Here is a 22,623-nt window from a genome sequence, read left to right on the forward strand (position 1 = left end):
CAATCGTTGGCATCGTTTATTGATATTTTGTAACTTCAGTTTCAAATAAAAAAAAGTGCTGAACAGCAGCTAAAAGGTGATTGTGAGGCTGATGTACAAAAGATATAATCACTTGGGTGAAGGATTTGAAAGTGATTAATACTGCAAACAAAAGAAAATTGGGTTAGATTTAAAGATGACTATTAATCATCAGATTGATTTGAAGATTCATTTTCCTTTTTCTAATATATAGTTTGTCCAGTGTCATCTGTCCTCTTTGCACAAAGATGACAATTCTTGCTCCACTGAAAATCTACCTTTTTCAGTCTGAAACGCTCACCCCTGAAGGCTTCAAATGTGGCCGTCAAAAGTTTGTAGTTTTCCTTTAGCGCAGACACCATAGGCCGTACTGTCCAGTGGATTCCACAGTGGAAAATTCACGCCGTAAAACAGTACTGAGAAATGAGTGGAAACACGGGCGTAGCTTCTGTGAAGAGCACGGGGCTCGTTCCAACCCCTGCATGCAGTAGGAGTTGACGTGTCCGTTGGTAACTCCTCAGCTTGGCTGAGAATGGCATTAGAGATGAGTACAAACTCATCCCCTGTATGATCGTTTGTTATTCACTGAGCCACATTGCGTTTATAATTCAAGCATCGTTCATCTCGATTGCAATTGAACTGTTCTGTATCACATTCTGTCCCCTGCCCACACTCAGTAAGAAGATTCGCACATACAGTAGCATTTCCGAATTGTCACGTAAGCCGGCGAGATTGTGTCGACTTACATCCATTCAAGTCCTTTAGTTTTACAGCACTGACTTTAAAGAAGCAAAGACAGCAGTTGCTTTGACATTTTATACAACCATTTGGTCAAACAAAGGTGGATGTACATCATCACATTCATAAAGGGCATCAATCATAGTGATTGATTTCGGCTGCATTTTTGCAATTGTATAACCAAACTGCAAAATTAGCACAAATGCGCGTTTTGGTACCGTTTTCTCTAATCCTGTACTATTTTACTGATGGTGAACATGGTAGTCGTTTATACCTGACCAACATCAGCATGTTGTCATTGTCACTGGGAGCATTTTATAGCCTTATGTGAGCATTTAGCGCAATGAATTGCTGTGCTCAAGTACGGTCTCGCAGAGCTGCTAGCTTGGCTGTTTACGCTTAGTTTGGCTGTTTTAGGAGATGTAAAACATTCTGAGAATTCAGTGCGTCGAGAGGTCTCCGGCCGAGATCCGTGGCAAAGGCGTGTCGCTGCCCCCGGATTAGCTGCAAATAGTGACCTCGTGCTGAGCGTCCTGGGGTGCGCTGCAGAGATCTACGATTAGCAGGGGGGACTGACACGCCTTTGCGAGGTCGTTCTGGGGTACGGTTTCCCACTGGAGGCTTCTCCTGTAACTCTCTAAGCTCATCTCTCAGTGCTCTAGTAGTATATGGGTAAAACAAGCTTTTCCCAAAAATTGTTCCCTGACTCTCCTCCAGTTTCTGTGCTACATCTAAACAGATTTCAAACCTCTCAGGTAAGCACTCTTCAATAGCTTCTTTAACAGGGGCAGCCTGGGTGTGACCTCCTTTCAAGGAGAAGTGGTCAGCGGAGTGCCTGGTGGACTGCTTGAGACCGGAAAGCAGGAGGACACCAACAGCAAGAATAGCAGGCCTGGAAAACCCATGACTAACAATGCATCTAGGGAATATACAAACACAATATGGCAGTCAAATTCAACGTAGTCGCGTTTTTGCTCATTCGAATATGCCTCTGCTTAACTGTAGAGCAGTTTAAGAAACTCAACTGAATATTAGTCTTTTTAAACCAAGATGAAGAGACGTACGTTCCCTCTGAGAGCTCAACATACAGCAACTTAAGTAATTTCACCATCCTGTTATCCTGAGCTGCACTGATTTGAAACTGGTTGGGATGCTCTAACGTGGGTACACTTGAAAGGTGGCAAGCCAACAGCACGGCATTCATGGGGTATGTTTTGGGAACCAGAATAACCGTAAGTAAGATGATGTGAATTTTGTAGCTTCTTGCACCCAAAATGTTGTTTGACATCTCACCTTGAACGTTGGAGCTTCCTACCGGCACATGAGAGCGCAAATGAGATAGACAGAAGATGCACTAATCTAAGTAACGGACACTGGTGCAACAGGAAAGAAGACAATTAACCTAATGAAGAGTCGTTTTGTGACTAGCATGCTCACCTGTAGACATCAGACGCTAACACTTAGACAACACTCTGACACTACACGATGAAATCTTATCAACGGAGAGAGCAGACCTGGAAGGACGCTTGGAGAAATGATGTGCCTGTGGTGTGGATGCTGAGAAGACTGACTGGTGCAGCCTTTGACCCTTGGAATGGTAAGTGAGCAGAATTTGGTTGGTTGGTTTGGAACTTGTTCAAGTCTCGGAGAAAGTTTCAGATCGCTGTAGGCTCAACACTGCTGAGCAGGCCGGCCATTTCCCTCCATATTTAGTCTGACTGAGTTGGACGGGGGGCTTTACCTATTACAGCAGGGAAAAAAAGAAGGGATCGGTTGGTTATAAGGGGGAAAAAATAAGGACTGGATTAAAATCTGATAGAATAAGCACCTACTCCATCAGCTATAGGACACTATAGCTATAGAAATTCAAGGATACATGAGAGATGACATTCCTCCGCTATGAAATGATTATGTAATAACAGCAGGAAGTTTTCGCCTGTTAGTCGTGAGGGGTACTTTGCGGTTCAGTTTAGTGGCTAAATGTTTTCATTGAGGACTGACTAAGGTTCTGGCGTTGGTTGAAAGAAAAATTTGTGTTTGGACTTGACTTGCCAGTAGACAAAAGTACAAGCTAGGTCACGGGTCGAGTGGTACCTGTGTGGGAAGCTGTCGCCTACTTATGCAGTAGCAGCTAATGCTGCTGCCAGACAGAGTACAGGCCCGTTCAAAGGCTTCATTTAATCTATACGGTCAATTCAATCTCAGTAGACCGTTCTCAGCAGATATTCGGACTTGTCATGGCAGCTGAAACACAGTCAGTAACGTTATTGAAGGCCGTGTTCAGTTTAGCTGTAGCGGTAAGCTCTGCCAAGAGGCCACCATGCACAGTAAGGCCATGTGACAGGTGCACCTAATGGAAACTAGCCGTTGTTAACATTATTAAGCAGTTTTACAAGTCAAAATGTCCGCTGTGAGGGAGGTCTGTTGACAAGTTGGTCTAAATAACGAAAAATCTCCGAGTCAGATTCTGTTGTTGTGAATTGATTTTGTATTAAAAGTTACACGGGTTCATTTGAGAGTATGCATTGGTTTTTCCAAATTTTTCAACAAGTCAGACTTTAATCCTGAATAAGAAAAGTATCTGAGTTGAATGTAACATGCAATGTGAAATCAAAAATTAGTCATGACACATTCTGTGGCTTTTAAAAGTGATTGTACTGAAATGTTCCTGTGTAAACCGCTTGAAGAGGAAAAAAAAACAGAACTGGTCTTTTTGAACTGTGAGATGCTAACCAGCTTTATGTAAGGCAGGAAGCAGCGGATGCAAGTCCTCACAAAAGCAGAAGTGATCAAGCACTTACTGGTTCCTCAAATTCTTCATAACTGATCTGCAATCTGTTGCTTCAGCCCAGCAACGTTCTGCTGAACAGTTTGTGCAATCTGATTTTGTAACATCTTAAGGGTCACGATGAAAGCAACTGTATGAAATTAAAAAGACCAGTAAATAAATTCCACCTTATAACTAACCTGGCAGGGCTGCACCCAATTCTTCTTTTATCGGTTATTCTCACTGTCAGTTAATTAATCGTTCGGTCTATAAAACATCCGGAAATGGGGGAAAAATGCCCATCACAATATCTCAAAGCCTTCCTAGCACTTATTAGCTGACTGATAATGCGTAGTGTATGATTATTCATTTTTGTAATATACAAATGTTAAGTGGAGGACTGATTCAAACAAGCAACCTGGTCAAGGGATCATTTTTATCATGTTTTGCTGGAGGACGGATCCCTTGCATCATCCACTGTGGTGCAACCGATCGACGGTGCACCCTCGAACTAATTCCTAATCCCCCTTGAACAGTGCCCAACTGTCATTTAACTAAACAAAACACAGACGTCAGTTAATCCATTTTTAATAGATTACAAGGTCAAAAATAGGGAAACAAGAGTCAAGTTGAAAGATAATTGTTCATAACTCAAGATTTCAGTAATGCTGACCAGTACTATTCCAAATGCTATCAACCCCAGTGTCACAGTCATTTCCCTCCTTTTTGCGCAAAAATGGCAATAATTCATCCGGGCCTCGGTCCAGAGCAGTCGGGCATTATCAACATGGAATTCCCTTTAGCACTGACTGCTTGATGGTGTGGTGTGTACGGCAACGGGACTGGGCTGGTTACTGTAGCGTGTTCACAGTTATGTCTCAGAATTATTCAAGTAAAATTACTGACTTGGAAGAATTCCTTTGGCGTGAATGATTTCCCCCTGAAATTAACACTGTGGCAATTTCACCCCACATAAAAACTCCATTGCCTCTTCCTGTCCCTCTAACATGGCATTTCTTTGTTGTTCCTTCCCATGGGCTCTTTTGAGTGCCATGGCTAATGCATAGGACATAAACCGCCATTTAGTAATAGTGTAGTGTCAAGAGATGCATGCCATTCCCCGTGGGAAAAATAGGGATAGTGTGATCAACTTTCCAAGGAAACCTGGAAAATTACCTGGACACGTGGCTTATTAACATTATTTTTTGGTCACTGTGCAAGTAGTGTGATTGAGGCTGGCAGGTTTTTTATTTCGAGTGTTATTTAAATGCATGGCTTTATAAACCCAAGTAGAACCCAAGTTTTGCAAAATTAAAAAAAGAACAAATATTTGAACATATGCTTTTTTTTCTCAATAAAAATACATTAGTAATCACTTTCTTTAAAAAAAAAAATTACATTAAATTTGCATTGACATACAAAAAGAAACTATCAAGTAAAATATGTAACACCCCACTTCGAAGAGTGACGGGGGAAAAAAAAACCAACCCGCCGTTGGCCAACAGATCAGACCTGGGTTGGACAGATGCCGTTGTTGCTGAGGCACCTTCATACATATATCAGCCATACGACTGGTCAAAGAACGACTGTTCCGCACATTTTGCATTATGTTAAATAACTGCATAAATAAATCAACTCTGAATCAAGGCTATAGAGGAAACTGTACCAGATTTAAACCAATATTTCATCATCGTAGCTCATTTTCAATTTTAGCTTACATGCCTCTGAGGGTCTAAGGGAAATACACACTTTACACCGTTCCCTCAGAGTATATTCTCGTGACAAGAGACTGGCAAAAAGGAAAATGTTAAGCCAAAGTGAAATAACACATATTTTAAGGTCTGTGGGTTAAGGCGCAGAAAAGCTGTCTTTTACTCGGTTCTCGCATTAGAGGACACTTACATAACACACAACAGGGACAAAGGAGACGTACCATTTTAGTTTTGAAAAAAGCATGTAGTGCATTCACTCTCTCTACATAGACACTCTTCTTTTATAGGCCTAGGGACCTTAACTGCAATTAAACTGAAATCTACCAAAGTGCATGATGCGTAATTCATATTTTGTATTTCCGTGTTAGTTTTAGAGTGAAGACATCATTTTGTTAGGCCTCAGTCAGAAAGAACCTCCAGTTACCTTTAGTGGAGACTTTTTAGGTTAAAGCAAGTAGTAACAAAGCTGAATTCAACAGGCATCAAACGGAAATAAGACCTTGCATAAGAAGAGCTGACAGATACAACGTCTCTCGAGAGATCTGGCTCACCCTTAACTAGCATAGTTCTGTAGTGTAGACAATCGCACCAAGAATGCAGATGAAGCCCGGTTGGTTTAAATGCATGCAACCGTTTATCTTCTAGAACCAGACAGTACACCAACACTCTTTAAAGTGGTATCAGATTGATGTACAGACAGCTACCTCTCCATTTACATTAAAAGCTGATCTTGCTGTTTGTATCCCATGTGCCTGTCATCAAAAATTGAATTGAATGTTGTTGTTTTTTTATCTTTTTGAATCTGACACAATCTCTTTGGAGCAGGAAAATGAACCCTTCCCTGCGTCTCATTTTCCCAGTAGATTTTCTAAGGAACTGTGCATCAGTATGACACCACGGGCTCGAGGGCAAGGTTTACATCGCCGGCCGTTTCTTGCCCTTCAGAAAAAGTAAAACAAAGGTTTACCGATGCAGACGGAGCCTTCTGCCTAGGAAGAGCTTCAAGGGGTAGATTTTTAAAAGAACACAACGTTATCTTAACACCGTAGCAGGTGGTAGACTTGACTTCGTATGACGGTTGAGGTTTAGAAGTGCACCTGCGTGAAAACCACGCAGGAACGAATCCCAGCCGATAAAACTGAAAGCAGTGCCTTAACTTGGTATTATTACAATTTTTTTTTTTAAATGGAAATACCATGATTTTTGGGGAGGATGTTACCTAATCAGGCCAAAATTCCATCTGTGTATCCACTTCTAAAATCAGACTGTTTTTTACATTGTTATTCCATGTGTTAAACAACTATAGCCCATTGTCTGGTTTGTGCTCTTTTAAAAATCCTTTAAAACAGCAGAACGTCTGTGACATTCCCCTTTAATAACGTCATCGAGCAGATCTTGTAATTATGATGTTTTCCCGTCCTTGTCCCATCTGTGTTTTCCTTTTTAAATTTGTTGGTTTGAGTTAGAATTTGTGTAATGACATGAGCACCAGTAGGCTGTGGGTGAAAAAGCAGTCGACATGAAAACGTCTTCATGAAAGTGCCAAATGGATCCTTTCAGTTGCGACCTTGAGTGGGTTGGGAAGTTTTACCCAACTTTCTTCCCCTCAATATAGTAACAAGGAAATAAATTCATGTTATACAAAAGAAACTCTTTGTGGCTTGGTGTGCATAGCATATATACTGAAGGCATGACTTTCTCTGCTACACAGCAGGCTTTAGTGTCACATATACTGTTAGTTATATCTTGGGCCGCCACCCATTTATGAACTGCATGAGTTTCTTCACCTGCAGCTTGCTTAGCTTGAAGTCCTCAGACAAAATCTCCTCCGTGAGCTGCAGCAGTAAATTCCCATCGATCTTCTCAGACACGAAGAGAGAAACAATGTCATCTGGCAGGCCGATAAATCGTAGAGATTTGGACACCTCTTCGATAGAAAGGCCAGCCAGACTGGAGGGTGGCTGCCACTGCGCCGCGGGAGGAACGGAGGGACAGTGAAGAGTTAATGAGTTAGAGATGGAATAAATCTCTTTGGTGCTCTGCTCATGTTGAGTAAGGGAACAATGGGAAGTTTCCTGCTTACTATCAAAGACTGACCCTGACAGTAAGTCTGTGCACCTCGTAATGGCATTGGATTTTGGCGTTCTCGGGGGTAAGATGGGGCAAGAGAGGCTCTGCTTAGCGTTAGATTCTTCTATTGGCTTGTCTCTGTACATTTCTGAATTGTAACTTGAAGATTTTGTGCCGAACTGATTCAGAGAGGCGTTCTGCGACCTGAAGTCCTTACTGCTGTGCGCAAGCTCGCGGCCATCAAAGTCGACGAGGCTTGACGTACAGGTTTTTGGGGTGCTCGGGGATCTCTTCCTGGGGTAACTGTAGTAACTCCGACAGCTGGCCGGTAGGAATTCCTCCATGCAGCGTGATTCTCCACCACTGAAGTCATTTGGCCAAGACAGCCTGGAGGACATCCCATCTGAGGGAAGGCTGCCACTGGGCAAAGTAGCACTTGGCTCAGCGCTGTTGGATTTACCCCAGCTACAGGGGTAGCACGCATGGTTTTGCTCTTGTGGGTCGGCCGCTTCTTGTTCACATGCTCCGCTGCTGGTGGAAAAACACAATATTATTTAGTGTTAGAAGAGCAAACTTCCTGTAGGCCTCATAATATCATTTTAAATATCTAACACTGAACTAACACATGACACATTTTGCAGCTGTTAAAAGAATGTGGGCTGAGGTAAAAACCTCAATGTGCAGACACGTTGCAGTCTGAATACACCCATCAGCCACAACATTAAAACCGGCAAAAACATCTAGCTGGATTTCAGAGGAGGAAAAAAAATACACGGAGAACATGGTGATCTAAGGACTATGAAATGAGAGTTTACGCAGCTCCGCTGATGTCAAAGCAAATATAGTCTCCCGGTTTCTTCTTTCTTATTGTAATTAAGTGTAATTGTTACAGGCGTTATCACAGGTGTTCCATGAAATGCTTCCAGTTCTTACATGTTGTGGAGACCAGAAGAATAATAGGAGAGGGTTGGACTCGGAGACCGAGTCTCTTGCTGTCGTGGCTTTGACAGGATGGGCACCGATGGCATCTGTTTCAAACTTCGTGGAGGTATGGGAGGGGCATTCAAAAGACGACATTCTTCCTTCACCTAGAAAGGAAATGACCCGACTTTGAAACTGACAGCAAAACTAACGTTCATTTTTTTTCTGTCAAACTGTGGATGTTAGACACTGCTTTAAGTTATAATCCTTAAGATTTTCATTCAATCAAACCCTGTTTTTTGACGCTATTTATGGTCAGTATTTTATCTGCCAAAGCCAATCAGAAGGTATTTACATTCTCTATATACTAGTTTTATTGGTGGAGGCGGAGTCCGCCATTCTTCATGGAATCTGATTCGCTGGAATCAGATTCCATATCTAAAGCACGTACGCGTGAAATCCGGCACAATTTTCCTCTCATTCATGACATCCTCGCTGTTAACGGCTGACTCTCTTGACACCGTGTCAGAGCTGCGTTAAGTCACAGTCAGAACATCCTACTGCTGCTGCTTCACATTAAAAGCGTTCAACTGCTGAAGCACAGGAACAGAAAGCTACAGCTACAGAAAACGCAACGCACTTGTCCCCACGGCTAGCACACAAAAATGCGTCCACAAAACAAGACGGTGTCAGAGGGTCAGCTTTACAACGAGGAGGAGTCATTTCAGTGACACTCACACTGTATGCAGCGGGAGATCAGCTCGTGGTTGCACTTATTACCGACTGACTGACTGACTTCTGTATTAAAACAGTAACCTAAGCTGATGATCAGTTCTCCCTGTTGTATTTCTGACAAAGTCGCTGCTCAAGAAGTGTTTGCCGTAACCACGGTAACCACAGGTGCCGCCAAATCAACCAGGATTGAAACATTAAGGATTACCGCTTAATGGATGATACTCACAGCTTCAGACTTGGGAGGGACCGGTGGTGGGGTAAGGGACACGTCTGAACCGGTTATTGCCCCGAGAGGACAGGTGACTGGGTATGACACGGCTGCTGGTGCACCACAGCCATTGTTGATGCCCCGGATTCCCTCGCTTGGAGAGGGTTTTGGCATCTGACCTCTCAAGTGATCCAACCATAGCTCCTCATACGGAACGTCGGACTTACTGAGGGACGGTTGTTGGCTCGTGCTGTCCAGCAGCTCGGGGAAAAAGTGCTCATTTTCCCCGGAGTCTGAAGGAATGCTGTCAGAGGGCAGAAGAGCCCATTCTCCGCACAGTGTCATACAGCCCTGCAAGTTGACCTCACTGTTACCATGCAGGTTGCTGCCGTACACACAGACGGAGAGTCGGTGGAAGGACTGGGTGAGTTCATCCCGGGCGTAAGTTAAAGAGCTGGGAATCTGCACGTGGCTGGAACACCCGTTGGAGCTGCTGCTGCCTCCACTGCTTCCACTGCAACTCCCACTCCCGCTGCCTTTCTTGGGGCTCTTACCGTCGTCGTTCCACTCCGTCCTCACATCCCGGACGGCGCGAGAATAGTCGTCTATGTCAAACTGCTCCTGGCAGAAGGAGAACCAGCGATGTACCATAGTGTCCAGCCACAACTCTCCCTGCAGCAGTTCCTCTGGAATAATAAATCTAGGCATGGCCATGTGAAAGGGAAAATGGACGGGGATAATTTTGTTGCTTCGCAGAATGCAGCACACAACCACCGTCTTCGTCTGAATGTTGACCAATTTGTAGCGATGACCCTCCCGGATGAGGTGGAGGTCATGCTGGTTGCGGGGTGGACTGCTGGGTACTGTGACATTGACTGGGAGACGGGTTTTCTCCACAATGTTCCTGATGGTATGCTCCCCATCCTGCATCTGTAGCTCCAGAGGACTACAAGTGCTGAACCTGCCTTTACACTGGAAAGGCAGGCTGATGCTCTCGTTGGTGCGATGGTTCATGCAGATCAAGCAAGGCATCTTGCCTCGACCGATCTTACTGATGGAGTTCAGCTTCCCGATCTTCTTGAAAATTGTATTGAATCTTGATTTTTCTTTGGAGGTCTTGGCATAAAGGATCTCAGCCTGGCCCATTAATGTCAGTTCATCACCGGTGCTTAGTGTAACGGTGTAAACTTCTGTGTCTTCATTGCATTCCCCTGAAGCCATCTGTGCAAAGATGACAGGGAAAATTATAAACGACGAGGCTGCTACATCCGCATTTGTGTAATCCTGAAAGAAGTTCAAACTAAAAACTGACCCCAACACAGCCGGCGTGGAAGGACACATTTTAATGGTGTCCGGGCTTGTTTAAACCTACCTTGTTGAGCTCAGTTTTCTGAGATCAACGGAAAACTGAGCAAACGCTTGCTCAAATATGCTCCTCTTACGAGTCGTAACAGGAACGTTTATAGTCTTAACTGGGAATCTTAATTTAGGGAATACCCCTGATGTCAGAATGGGGAGACAGAGATGTAGAGGCTTTAATAATGTGTTATATGGCATAGATATGATAAGGTATAAATAGTCCGAAAACAATATTAATTTTAAGCACTCATAATAAAGCCTTTAACAGATTGAAATATACCTTAACATTGAAAGTGATTTCCTCCATGACGTATACTCTTTCGGGGAATGCTTTGGCCACCTCCTCCACACTGTTGAAGTACTGCACAGGCTCCTTAACATCTCTGTCCTGCTCCAGAAGCTTAAACTGACCTTAAGACGGAAAAACACATATCATTGCAACTAACAAGGTCACGCGAGCTCCGAAGCGTCATTAACTGGACCCCAGTGCCAAATATCGGCAGCCCACATCCTCCGTTGCGTTCTCAGGATTTGAGAGTTTCAGGGTTTGCTGTGGCTTAACCTCTAGAAATGATTCCTTATTGGAGGAGGCTTTATATAGCTCTTTGTTCAGATTTCCTGAAATTAAAAAAAAAAAGGGTGGAGTACGCTCTGAGCCATTAATGAGTTTTAAACAACCATAAAGGAATAGTTTTTTCACATTTCGAATATAAAGAGAGATACATTATCAAAAGACAATACCAGGCAAACTGAAGAAGCATCTGTGTAGATGTATCTCACCTTCATAGTGAACTGGGATCTCTATTTTGGGCCCAATAACATAGTGTCCCTCCTCCAGACTGTGAGCAGTAATAGTCGTCCACTGACGGCAGGAATGAATCAAGAGGTAGTCATTGTCTCGGAGCCCTTCAACCAACTGACCTGCAGGAACAAAAGCAAGTAAACCATTTACAGAACAGAACACCCACGGCTGATTATATCCTACAGCCCAGGAAATACTCTAATATCAAATGCGCATTAAAAGTTAGTAAACTTTCAGAATAACTTCTTGCTGCCATTTGTGAACGTGAACGTGAAATATCCTGTAAACACAACAAGAGTAAAATGAATAACAAAAAAATGTTGATAGTGATTGCTGCTAACAGCAAGTACGGTATCTCAGGCAGACTGTGTTAAGGCTGGGGTGTGGAGCGGTAAGGGCAGCACCGAAATGAAGCGGAAGGACCATGGTGAATCTGTGAGGAACGCCGTTTGTGAGCCTCACAGGTAGCTCCACGGGTAGCTCCACGGGTAGCTCCACTCAAACCAAGCAATTGGATTACACAGCACTCAAGTCAATGACCAATGCCCCAATCCGTTCCTCTCTCAGCCTCGGCCAAAGCGGCACTGGTCGGACTGATCAGCGCTGCAGCTCAACCTGCCACAACCCTGCCCGGAGTTTCTTTTAAAAGATGTTAGAAGATGTGCACAGATATAAATGTGTGTGTGTGTGTTACATATGCACGTATACCGTCGTAACACTACTAACTGTGTTACGCCAGGAAACAGTCATCTGTCGCCTTCATGTGTTGCTCTTACCCGAGTACCTTTGCTACCAAGACAGTATTTGTTTTTACTCTTAACGTATCGGTTTAAATTACACGGCTACAAAGTGACAGCAGAGTCGTCCGGGGCATCCACAAAATAACACCGGCCGACTTAGCAGACGTTATTATTTGGTGAGCCAGGGCCTTGCGATGGAGACGCGACTTCTAACGTTCATCGTTAGAAAGCGCCTTTCTTTTAACAGTAAACTATACGATTTTGTTGGGAAACAGTTCGGATACGCTGGCTGAGTTCACCCTTGCTGCTAACTAGCTGCTAGCTACCGCTGGGCTGTAGTTGAACAAAACTTAGCAGCGTCAGAAAGTTACTAACCGTTATCCAGCTTGACAATTTGTGGCAGCCTATAAGCACTGACGAGTTGATCTAATGGCAAGGACGCCGTGCTCCATGTAACATCTTTTAAATTGTTGTACAGCATTGTTCCGAGGTCCATTTTGCTAGCTTACGTTAGCCAACTGGAGAGCTAACCTAGCCGTGTGTAAACACGGTCGCAAAAGGCAACGCTAAGCTAACCAGCTTCACAATTTTATCAACTCCCCATCTAGAGCTTCACGTTTGGCACGTTTCTTATTGTTCCTGGCATATTCCCCTTTCCAGCTGCCTACGTATCATTAAGATCTGCTGTCTGATAATGCTGCAGAGCCATGTTTGTTTAGCTAGCGACGGCTGCATCGGGGCAAGTTAGCCACACGAACAACGGAAACACGTAATTTATTCTTTTAAAATAAGAGTTTTATTCACCCCGGGCTACGCAAGAGATGCAGCATAACGGTTAACGACACGCACAAACAAACATATCCTACTTCTTTGGCTGATGGGAGATTGTTGCTAGTATTTACCGGAAATTTAGTGTTGTAAAGTTTGGCACTGGTGCTGAAACCTAGGGGACAAGAGGGCAGAATAAAGACGGCCTCTTCCAAAATAAATACCTCTTGCCGCTCCAGTTATAAGGCTTGTAAATCACCGTGAAAGACACACCAGCTTCATCCTTATTACACTTTCCATGTGTCCGCTCTGCCGTCCCTCTCGACGGCAGGGATTTAGACAAACGGATCATTTCCCCTCAGAGGAAGCGGCTGTTGTAAAGCAATCCCATTTAACCCGTTGCGTTAAAGGAGGAGAAAGCGACCCTGGTACATCTGTACCCACAGCGACCGAGTCGTCACACTTCCTGATCTCTCGCCCGTACAAATCAGAGGCGCTTCCTCAATCTGGTCCTGTAGCTCAGCGCGCCCCGGACCGGCGACCATGTCTTTCGTGGACACTCTGCGCCAGTGGCATGAGGCCGTCAACTGGGTCGACAGGCGGGACCTGTCCGAGGCTCTCAGGATTTTCCTGTCGATCCGAGAGCCGAACTCCAAAATTTGCTTCGACATAGGCTGTCTCCATCTTCTCAACCAAGACCTGGACGCCGCTGAGAAGGTACGTCGGATACCTTCCTTGGGTAAAAAAAAAAAAAAAAAAAAATGCAGGCTGCGACATTTCAGTGTAATTTTGTAACATTGCTCATCAAAAAGTAAAATCTTGTTTGTCGGTAATCTGAGATTTAACCGACTGTCTGAGAGCGCAAGTCACCGAGAAAGGAGAAGTAGAATGTATCGTTTGTCTTTTCTTCAAGAGGAAGTCACGGAGGTTTTTCTCTTTTCTCTTTTTCAGGCGTTTGATTGCAGCATAGGCAAGGACGAGCACCTGGCCGTTGCCTTCTTTCAAAGAGGAATCACCTTTTACAGAAAGAAGAGGCAAGAGAAACCGCTCAGCTCAATCAAATGTCCACTTTCATTTCTGATACGAAGCAATGAATCAGAAACATTTTGTAATAGACACAGTCAGGTTCCTAATCACTGCTATTGTGGGGGGGGGGGTGTTAGATGCAAAAGTGATTAACTGGATTATTCCTGTTCAAAGGTATGAGGAGAGTTTAGCTGATTTCCAGCATTCCTTCAAAACACTAAGAGGCAACCAACTGATAGATTACAAGGCACTGGGTCTCAGATACAAATTATATGCATGTGACGTAAGTATTTAAAAGCCCCAAATCATTTTTTATATATGTTCTTGTTAATCCTCCGTATTATGTCATTTACAAACTATTTGACTGCTTTACTCTATTTGGTCTGCCGCTGTCAGACATCTCCGAGACGTAGAATTCGTTAATTCTGAACACTCTGTTTAATCTGCCCTCATGGTTCAACAGCTCCTCTGTTTTTATTTGGCTCTGTTGTTGTTAGACATTCCTCCAAAGTACAATTTCCAATAGTTAAAAAAAAAGAAAAAAAAGAAATGACAACATTAAATAAACAGAACTCATAATTCCTAATAAGAGAGGCTCCGGTGTTATTCTCAATTCTGTGGCACGCATGTCAGATTTAAAGGGATCAAAAATAGTGACAAGGTTCTAATTCAGTACCACTGTTTGCTGCCCACAGGTTCTCCACAATATGGCCCTGGCTGAGGCTCAGCTGGGTAACTGGGAAAAGGCCCAGGAAGACCTTGTGAAGGCTCTCGACTACAAGACGGAGGCCAAGCTCAATATCATTGACAGAGCCCTGCAGTCAACCCTGGTCAGTTATGATGTGGTCACTGTTATCAAGATGCATACTGTATTTAATTCAGTTATCAGTACGTATTTTGAAACGCGATTGTATTCGTGACAGGGAATTGTGAGTATTTTGTTTTTCCTGAGACTTTTTATTTTTGTCAGAATGGCTAAAGGCCTATATTAGCCAAGTGTATTTGCAAATTAATATACATACATCACCCTAACGCTACTCTAAAGCAGGTGAATGGTGGCGTGGACAGCTCAAAGTGATATCAGCAGCCCAGTTAGAACTTTTATTCCATGTCGGAAACGCTTGACAAATACGATGTCCATGGTAATGCAACTTCGCCAACAGAAACAGAAACTTTTCAAAGTGGTCGAGTTCCCGTCCATGGTGCTATTTAAACCAAATCAGCACTACGTTGCTGAGCTGGGGAAGAAGGACTACCTGGGCAAAGCGAAGGTAATACTTTACCTGACGACACGCCTCTGCATTTACACGGATGCCACTACGGTATTCAGTAGTGTGATATCAACGCCATTAAAATGACTCATCCAGTCCAGTAAAATGTCAATCACTCAGTCACTGACCTTACATTTCTGCATTTATTCATACTTGCGCTTAAAAGGTAAATCTATTGAGAATGAAATCATTTTGAGGTCATCTTTGGAGTAAAATCTAATAAAATGTCAGAGTGATATACAGTAAATAACCTGTTTTTTTTTTTATATGAACTTCAGGTGGTTTCCTCCGTTGTTCCTCAGGATAACTTCTCTGGGTTTGCTCCATTACAGCCGCAGGTGACGTGGGTTTGTCTTTGCTGCATCACATTGGCGACAACTGCCTTTGAAACTGTCTCCAGCAATACTGATTGGCTGCTTTGTGTTTTTGTTTAAATCTGACAGGTTGTAGATGGTCCAGCTTCTCCAAAGGAACCTGAGGTTCTCAGGTAGAACAATCCGTTCTCACTCTAATCCATTTAAAACCATGCAGACTAGATTACCCTTGACACACGTGTCTAAAAAAATTTGAAAAAGGGTCACGCAAATCTGTGAATGATGTGCTTTCATAAGAGCAACAGCAGGGTACACATGCTAATAATAAAGAGTGCTTTAGTGTGGGTACTCTCTCACCAGCAGGTGTCTCCATGCCATGTGGATGTCTCCTGTCTCCACAGGGCTTTGGAAGGAGAGCCCCACACTGTCCTGTTTGAGTTCGTTCCTGCGACCAGTGATGAGTTGGCCGTAGTGCCGGGCAATATTGTGTTTGTACTGCAGAAGGGTGCTGACAACTGGGCATCTGTGATCTTCAACGAAAGAGTAAGACCAGCGCATACAGAATCTGTACATCTGCGGCCCATCTGCCAGTGTAGACCTCCATTTGGCACTTGTGTTTTTCTACTTATGAAATATGCATGTTACCCATTATTCATTTACAAGAAAGTTACAACACGCCTCAATTTATCCATCATTATCATGTCAACTATAGAGGGGACTTGTTCCTTACAATTTCCTGGAACGTTTGGAGATCTCATTGGCTTCTAAACAGAATGAGGTAAGGCATGAACTTTACTTCTTCTTCTTCTGTGTGTGGTATAGTAGGCTGCTGAAGTGATGTTGATACCGAAACACATTGTAAAGCCGCTGCAGGAGTATGAATCAACTTCGGGTTTTTTTTAGAATCGAGACTTTAATGATGGTTGTTAAAGACATTATCAGTGGTGTTTTGTCTTCGTTTCTAAGTGTCATCTGCAGGTTTCTAAAATGGCATGTGATGTTTGTTCAAGTTTCGTGGGAAGTTGCAGGTTACCGGCATTTGTCAGTATGCAAACCACGTATACTTCCCACATACTCTCAAGCATAGCACCGCTGTCTATTTAGTAGGAACCTGCAGTATCCACCAGAGCAACTGTATTTTGTGTGGACAGTATTCACAGCAATGGATGACCACTTTGATGAGCGCAGCATCCTCATTTATTTATTTATTTGTATTTTGAATGGCATTATTTGGATGGGGGCAACCACGACCAGGGATCACGTACTCCGGAAAGTGGACCACCACCAACCAGACCCGAAAGGAAACAAGGTAAAGGCCTTTTTCTTTAATCAGACACAATAATTGAGCAAGCTAAAATCGCTACAGGCACCGTTCTCCAATTGTGGTAAACACCGCTGCATTTGACCAACCCTCCACCTATCTGTCAAAACTTATGCTGTAACACAAGAAGACACAGTTGCAAATGTTATTTGACCCAATACATTCCCTTTTTCTGTATTTAAGGTCTCACTGGTAGTGATATAAGCTGTGGAGACACACAACATAAGGTAACGATGAGCCAGATCCCTGGTTTGTCCGGTCCTGACCGTGGACCACAGAACGATCCAACATGTTAAGTGTGGCAGCGACAAAGCGTGGATTTTCTGTGATAATCTGAGAATCTGTCCTTTCATCTTTGCCAGGATGCGCAGTCTACTGACAATTCATACACTGTCAAAGTGCGTTTCACATTCAACTTTGCAGTCTCAGTACCACCTGGGTCTCCCTACGCAATGCTGGTTGAGAAAATCAGTAAGAAACTGAAACTCCCTCCTACCGCAATCACCTTGAGGTACAGTGCACGTAAAATAAATATCTTCCAGTTTGATTGGTGTATTCTGTTACGGCTGAGTACAAAATTCAATCCTTTTTGATTTAGTCTAACCTCTGAGGCTGATGAACAAAGTGTCATCAGTGCCGACACAGAAATGGAAAGTGTGTGGAGTCACGCCAATGGTAGGCGCATCACCTTGTGGTGCAACACCAAGGAGGTAAGAATTGGAAATCTATTGCTGTGCATACCGTCCTCACAAAACAAAGTCATTCTGGTTGGCACTGCGGCTTCCTAATCTGGGGATCAATATTATACCAATATTTACCAATGGAACCTGCTTATAACTTTTACAACCTTCCCGATAAAATACTGTCGAAGCGTTACCTGAGAATTTCCTTACCGTCGGGGTGGGAAAGCAACATTTAGACTAATGAAAACTCAAAACTCTTCATTCTGCACCGACATCCGAGCAACCTCACAAACCTCACACAGACACGTTACATCCCACTGCACGTCATGGTGCTGCTGCAGGGGAGTACCACAACTGCGGCACGTCACTACCCGACAAACCGACATGATTTCACCAACGCTGCTCAAAGAAATTAGTAGAGTGATTGTATGTGAAGATTCTTATTCAATTGCTCCTGAACACTGATCACGTGACACCACAAAGAGCAGGAACTTACCTTTTGGCCACCTTCCCAAGGCATCGTAAAGTTTAAGTAGAAAAAAAACCATGAAGCCAGTGCAAACCCAGATCACTTGTTTCAGCTTGAGTTATGATGAAATTGAGCAGAAATGACTGTGTGTGCGTCTGTTTTGCGGTTTTTAGAAAACCGATGGAGAAGCACACGACGAGATTCACTTGGTGGCTCTTCATTCTTTTGAGTCATCAAACCCAGAGGATCTCACTTTTCATGAAGGGGACACAATCACGTTGCTCTCAACAGGTGAGACTCGACGCTTTTGGGCACATACATCCCAAATATTTCGAAATCAAGAATTGAGTCGATCGAGAAATATGATTCTAATTCCTAACTTTTTTTTTTCTTTAGTTAACGAGGATTGGTTGGAGGGACAGTGTCATGGGAATACGGGTATTTTCCCTGCATCCTTTGTGAGAGAAGTTCCTGTGAACAGCCAGTAAGTTATGTAAATATAAACGAAAGTGACTAAGGACAAGTATACGGTTCAGTGGCCAAAGCTGAAAACTGGTCAGGTTTTCTACCACAACCATTTTATACTACTCAGGGCCCACACCTTTTCTTTTTCTTCCATTTAAAAATCCCCTTTTCCCAGAGTGGTGATGATATGGTCATACAAGCGTAACAGATTGTAACCGGGGGTCTAAATCATAGGTTACATCCCGTGACTCAGTAATGTGATGATAAAAGCTTGTGATATCCGGTATTGGTTTATGAAAACATTTAATTACTTACAGCTTCCTGTAATTACAAGTAACTGTACATTTGTAGCTGCAGGAAGCCATGATTAAATAATCTGCTAAGACCATGTGGATCACTGGTAAATGATCACGAAGACGTTCCTTCCTCTTCATAGGCAATAGCTATGCCTCTCCTGCCCTCTACTGCCTTCACCACAGGTGTCTCGCCCAACTTCCGCTCTAAGCCACGCCAGCTTCGTTCTGCCAGAAAAGATGCTGAGAAGAGAAAGCTAAAATGTGTAACTGTGATACAAGACGTTTCTAAATGTCTACTTTTGTGTATTTATACATTATGCATAAAGCTACAAAGTGTAAACGTTGTTGTACATGTGAAAAAATTCTCAAATAAACTCAAATAAACCTGTGGCTGTATGGAAATGAAAGCAAACAATGTCTTAAATGCAGTATCAGAACTTTCTGACTGTCCCATACCAGCTGGGTTTGTGTTGGCCACGGTCAGCATCTGGTTCCTGAGCACCACAGAAGAGCCATACGGGGACAGTGCAGGCTCACTGCTCAACAGATTGTGGCTTCGCAGAGCTCCAGTGATTAAAGACACGTCAGTCTCGTCGCCCTCCTCCTCCTCATCAGCCAAAGGCACATGACTCTGTCCACCTAGAGATTAAAAGAAAAAGTTGGACGTAGCCAAAGACTTCACAACCCTTCATTATGCTACTGATGATTAAAAAAAAAAAAAAACACACAGAACTGTGCATATATTAGTGACTGTGTGAAAATAACTGTGGTGGGGAGAGGGTTGAATCATATATTTCGTTTTGTGAAAAAGCAAGATCCTCCCCAGCGGGTTTAGCATTGACTTAATGCAACACCCACCCCTAATATCTTAAAATATAATGCTGAGTTAGTGCAACTGATTTCACCATCATTGACTAAAAGTGGACAAGCATAAATTAATGTAGTACAATCTGATGTTGGGGTTTCCGATATGAATAAACTCCGTGCTAACCTGGGAGGAGATGTCGAAAGTCTGTGACATACTCGTGTGACCACTCCCTGTTCTTGTTGCAGGCCACCTCCATCTCAAATGGCGTCACCACAGGTTTGTAGAACTCACTTGAGTCCAACAGCGAGTTCTCAGGACATGCAATTAACACAAAAATGTCAATTTCAAGAAAGTTTGCAAGTTTGGGCACGTTCAGTTTCCCCATGGCGAACATGTAGCTCTTCTTGCCAGCTCTGCGGATGGTCTCCTTCAGCTGCTGGATGACGGTGAGGTAGTCGGCCACCCCCAGCGTGCCGACCAGGATGCCAACCACGCTGGCATCTTTGGCCCTTTCTATAGCGTAATATCGCTTCATCAGTGCGCGGTTAATGCTCACTGACTCGGTCCTCCCGATCATTGTTATGGGGTCGAAAGAGCAAAATGAGCAGCGGTTCCAAGTCATCATGAAGTTTCGCAGGGCTGCGCCCTCCTGGCCGATGTAGAACATACTGTAATCCGTTAGGCTTGAGCCACTTTTCAAGGAGAACTCCCTCCCAAACTGACAAATAACCCGGTTGCTGTCTCGTCCTGACAGGCAGGTGTCACTCTGTTGTCTTTTCATCCGGCCGTGACTGTGACACCGCTCCCCTTCGACGACAAGCTCAGAGGCAACGAGGTTCGGATACTCCGGAGACAGAAGCGTCAGAAGATCGTCTGAAAAGAGAAAAACTTCTGTCACATTCAGCTGCGGAAAGGGAAGTTATTGACAACCCTGTATCGGACTACGAAGTGAAGTGACGTGACAACCTGCTGATAAGAGGACAGGTCTTTGCGGGACATCTTACTTAAAGCGTGATCATAGTTAACGTCGTAGAGGATGATGATGTGGCTCTGTGTGTCAGGGTAGAGCTCTCTGAAGGCGGAGGCACACCTCTCCACGTCCACCGGTCTTCTCTCAAACACGTACATCAAGGGCAGTCTCTTAGAGGGGCTGAGGCAAGCTCTGCCATAGTGCACGATGCAGTCTGCTCCCACGTGTTCTGCCGCTACCTCGTCCACACAGCAGCTGCTCAAGAGAGGTCGACAAAAAACTGATGCATGCGCACAACAATGGCAAGACCTCTATTAAGCAAAGAGACAGCCAAGCCACGCGAGGCTTTTAACTCTCAACCTGCTCGGCTGGTATTTTACAACTTCAACGAGCCCCTGTGCTAAGGCGTATTATCACACCTGCTAATTTATTAATTAACAGATTGATTGATCAACAAAATAAAATAAACAAAACTGCCAAAAGCTTAATATCATCCTCGTTTACCAAAACACTCTTACAAAATCTATTCTAAACTCAAAATACAACGTGGTTGTGCTGGATCAAAATTTGGAAATGAACAGATTAAAGCACTAATGACTGCAAAAGGGCAGAGCCTTTGCACCTCACATGACATGGAGAGTCCGAGCACCGACAGCGACATGTGGCTTGTGTGCACCAGTAAACCAAGCATGAGTTTCCCTGGGTTAGGCCCGGTGTGTTACCTGCCATAGGATGTGTCTCCTAAGATGAAGGGCCTGGCGCTACTCTGTGTCTCGATCTCCACTGATACTGCAACGGAATCCACCAGCAGCTCGTCAGGAAACTGCAGAGCTACCTGTGAACATTGACCAGTTTAGACAGATAAACCTCTGCTTTCTTTTTTCCTTTTAAACGTAAGCTGCTCAACTGACTGGCAGCTGATAAACAGACATTTTTATCTGGTCTCTCTTTTAATACTTCTGCAAACGACGTGCCGCACCTTTCGAAATTGGTGCTGCCGGATAAAGTCGCAGGTCCTCTGGATCTGGTACAACTCTTCGAGCTTTTCTGGAGGACTGTGTCCCCCCACCGCGACGTCCACCCCGCGCTGGATTGCCGACTCCGAGCTGCTGCTGAACGCATCGGCCATCGCTGCGTCGGGATCGCTCCGCGGTGCCTGCGGGACGTGCGACAGGACCGGTTGTCAGCGTGTATCGGCCGGTGACAAGGCAACCAAGCTAACCAACGCGTATCTAGCGTGTGTTAGGGATGCTGAGGTTATCTTCCGGTTTGGCAGGTAATGGGAAAGTTAAAGGAAACTCGAGTTACGATACTGAGCGACCGGCTCTGTGTTTTGTTTGCAGCACTTTAATTCTTGTGAACGGGGGCTGGACGTCCCAGTTGAGGCCCCAAAGTCGCCCCTGTAACCCACTTTCAAATTTGCCAAGTCATCCTTCGGTGTATGAAAGCTAAAAAAAAAAAAAACGGCGATTTCACGGCATTTTGAAAGGGTACTGGAGTCCTCTTTTTAAATTAGGTCCGGGTTTGGTAGGTACACAGGAGGCGGGTTTATAAGCTAGACCGGGTCTAAAGATGTTGTCTGGAGGGAGAAAACGTTGGGAGCTCGCCGTTTTTTCGCTTCCATAAATAAAACCGAGGTGTCTCTGGTTTGAAAGCGGGTCCCCGACAGCCTTAAGGCCTTAACTAGGGTGTCTGGCGTCCTCTCGGGACAATAAGTGGCGCAAAAGAAAACCGAGAGCCGGTGACACCTGAACACACTGTCAGCGGCAAGTCGTGGTGTTTTCCAACGAGGCGGAGGACTGGCGTCGTGCCGCATGCGCGGTTACCGTCTCTTACCTCCCGTACCTCGGTCCGGTCTGCTAGCTTAGCCGCTAGCTGAGCCGCTAGCTGAGATGGCTCCGAGGGGCCTCCGCGTAACGCCCGAGTCAGCACAAACTCCTACTAACAGCTCAGGACGCTCCGCACTTGCACCGCCGCATGACCGTGCTCCTACGGTTCGCCGTCGTGAAGCCACTCGTTGACGGGCCACACGCGTGTCGGCGGCAGGGCCACCGGGACAAACGCTTCCGGGTCAAAGGCTTTCCAAAATAAGGGCCAGGGTAAACACACTTCAGGGCTGCTCATTCTGGGAATCAGTTCGGAATTATTCACCTCAAGACGAC

General features: G+C 44.4%; 3 protein-coding genes across 6 annotated transcripts; 1 reads left to right on the top strand and 2 right to left on the bottom strand.

Moving 5' to 3' along the window:
• Positions 1–5,780: 5,780 nt before the first annotated feature.
• On the bottom strand, positions 5,781–12,812 carry garem (GRB2 associated, regulator of MAPK1). 2 transcript variants are annotated; one of them, XM_040127359.1, is made up of 6 exons: positions 12,446–12,812; positions 11,309–11,449; positions 10,809–10,939; positions 9,188–10,390; positions 8,239–8,393; positions 5,781–7,833 (listed from the first exon to the last, which is right to left on the bottom strand). In XM_040127359.1, exons 1-6 carry the CDS (start codon positions 12,564–12,566, stop codon positions 6,975–6,977), a joined length of 2,610 nt encoding a protein of 869 aa, XP_039983293.1. In that variant the 5' UTR covers positions 12,567–12,812; the 3' UTR covers positions 5,781–6,974. The 2 variants fall into 2 exon arrangements, with proteins under 2 accessions (XP_039983293.1, XP_039983292.1); XM_040127358.1 differs by having other exon boundaries at positions 5,781–7,836.
• On the top strand, positions 12,789–19,085 carry ncf2 (neutrophil cytosolic factor 2). Of its 2 annotated transcripts, none has more exons than XM_040127360.1 (16): positions 12,789–13,555; positions 13,790–13,872; positions 14,039–14,147; positions 14,560–14,694; positions 15,028–15,135; positions 15,414–15,473; positions 15,579–15,622; positions 15,851–15,992; positions 16,162–16,227; positions 16,677–16,758; positions 16,954–16,997; positions 17,133–17,281; positions 17,369–17,480; positions 18,096–18,213; positions 18,319–18,406; positions 18,824–19,085. In XM_040127360.1, exons 1-16 carry the CDS (start codon positions 13,382–13,384, stop codon positions 18,828–18,830), a joined length of 1,521 nt encoding a protein of 506 aa, XP_039983294.1. In that variant the 5' UTR covers positions 12,789–13,381; the 3' UTR covers positions 18,831–19,085. The 2 variants fall into 2 exon arrangements, with proteins under 2 accessions (XP_039983294.1, XP_039983295.1); XM_040127361.1 differs by having other exon boundaries at positions 16,704–16,758.
• Positions 18,674–22,534, bottom strand: dph2 (diphthamide biosynthesis 2). 2 transcript variants are annotated; one of them, XM_040127363.1, is made up of 7 exons: positions 22,408–22,534; positions 21,441–21,617; positions 21,184–21,296; positions 20,496–20,716; positions 19,675–20,364; positions 19,140–19,322; positions 18,674–18,923 (listed from the first exon to the last, which is right to left on the bottom strand). In XM_040127363.1, exons 2-7 carry the CDS (start codon positions 21,588–21,590, stop codon positions 18,796–18,798), a joined length of 1,485 nt encoding a protein of 494 aa, XP_039983297.1. In that variant the 5' UTR covers positions 21,591–21,617; positions 22,408–22,534; the 3' UTR covers positions 18,674–18,795. The 2 variants fall into 2 exon arrangements, with proteins under 2 accessions (XP_039983297.1, XP_039983298.1); XM_040127364.1 differs by having other exon boundaries at positions 22,298–22,528.
• Positions 22,535–22,623: the final 89 nt, after the last annotated feature.

This window comes from Xiphias gladius, chromosome 5 (assembly GCF_016859285.1).
Source record: "Xiphias gladius isolate SHS-SW01 ecotype Sanya breed wild chromosome 5, ASM1685928v1, whole genome shotgun sequence".
Taxonomy (NCBI): Eukaryota; Metazoa; Chordata; class Actinopteri; order Istiophoriformes; family Xiphiidae; genus Xiphias; species Xiphias gladius.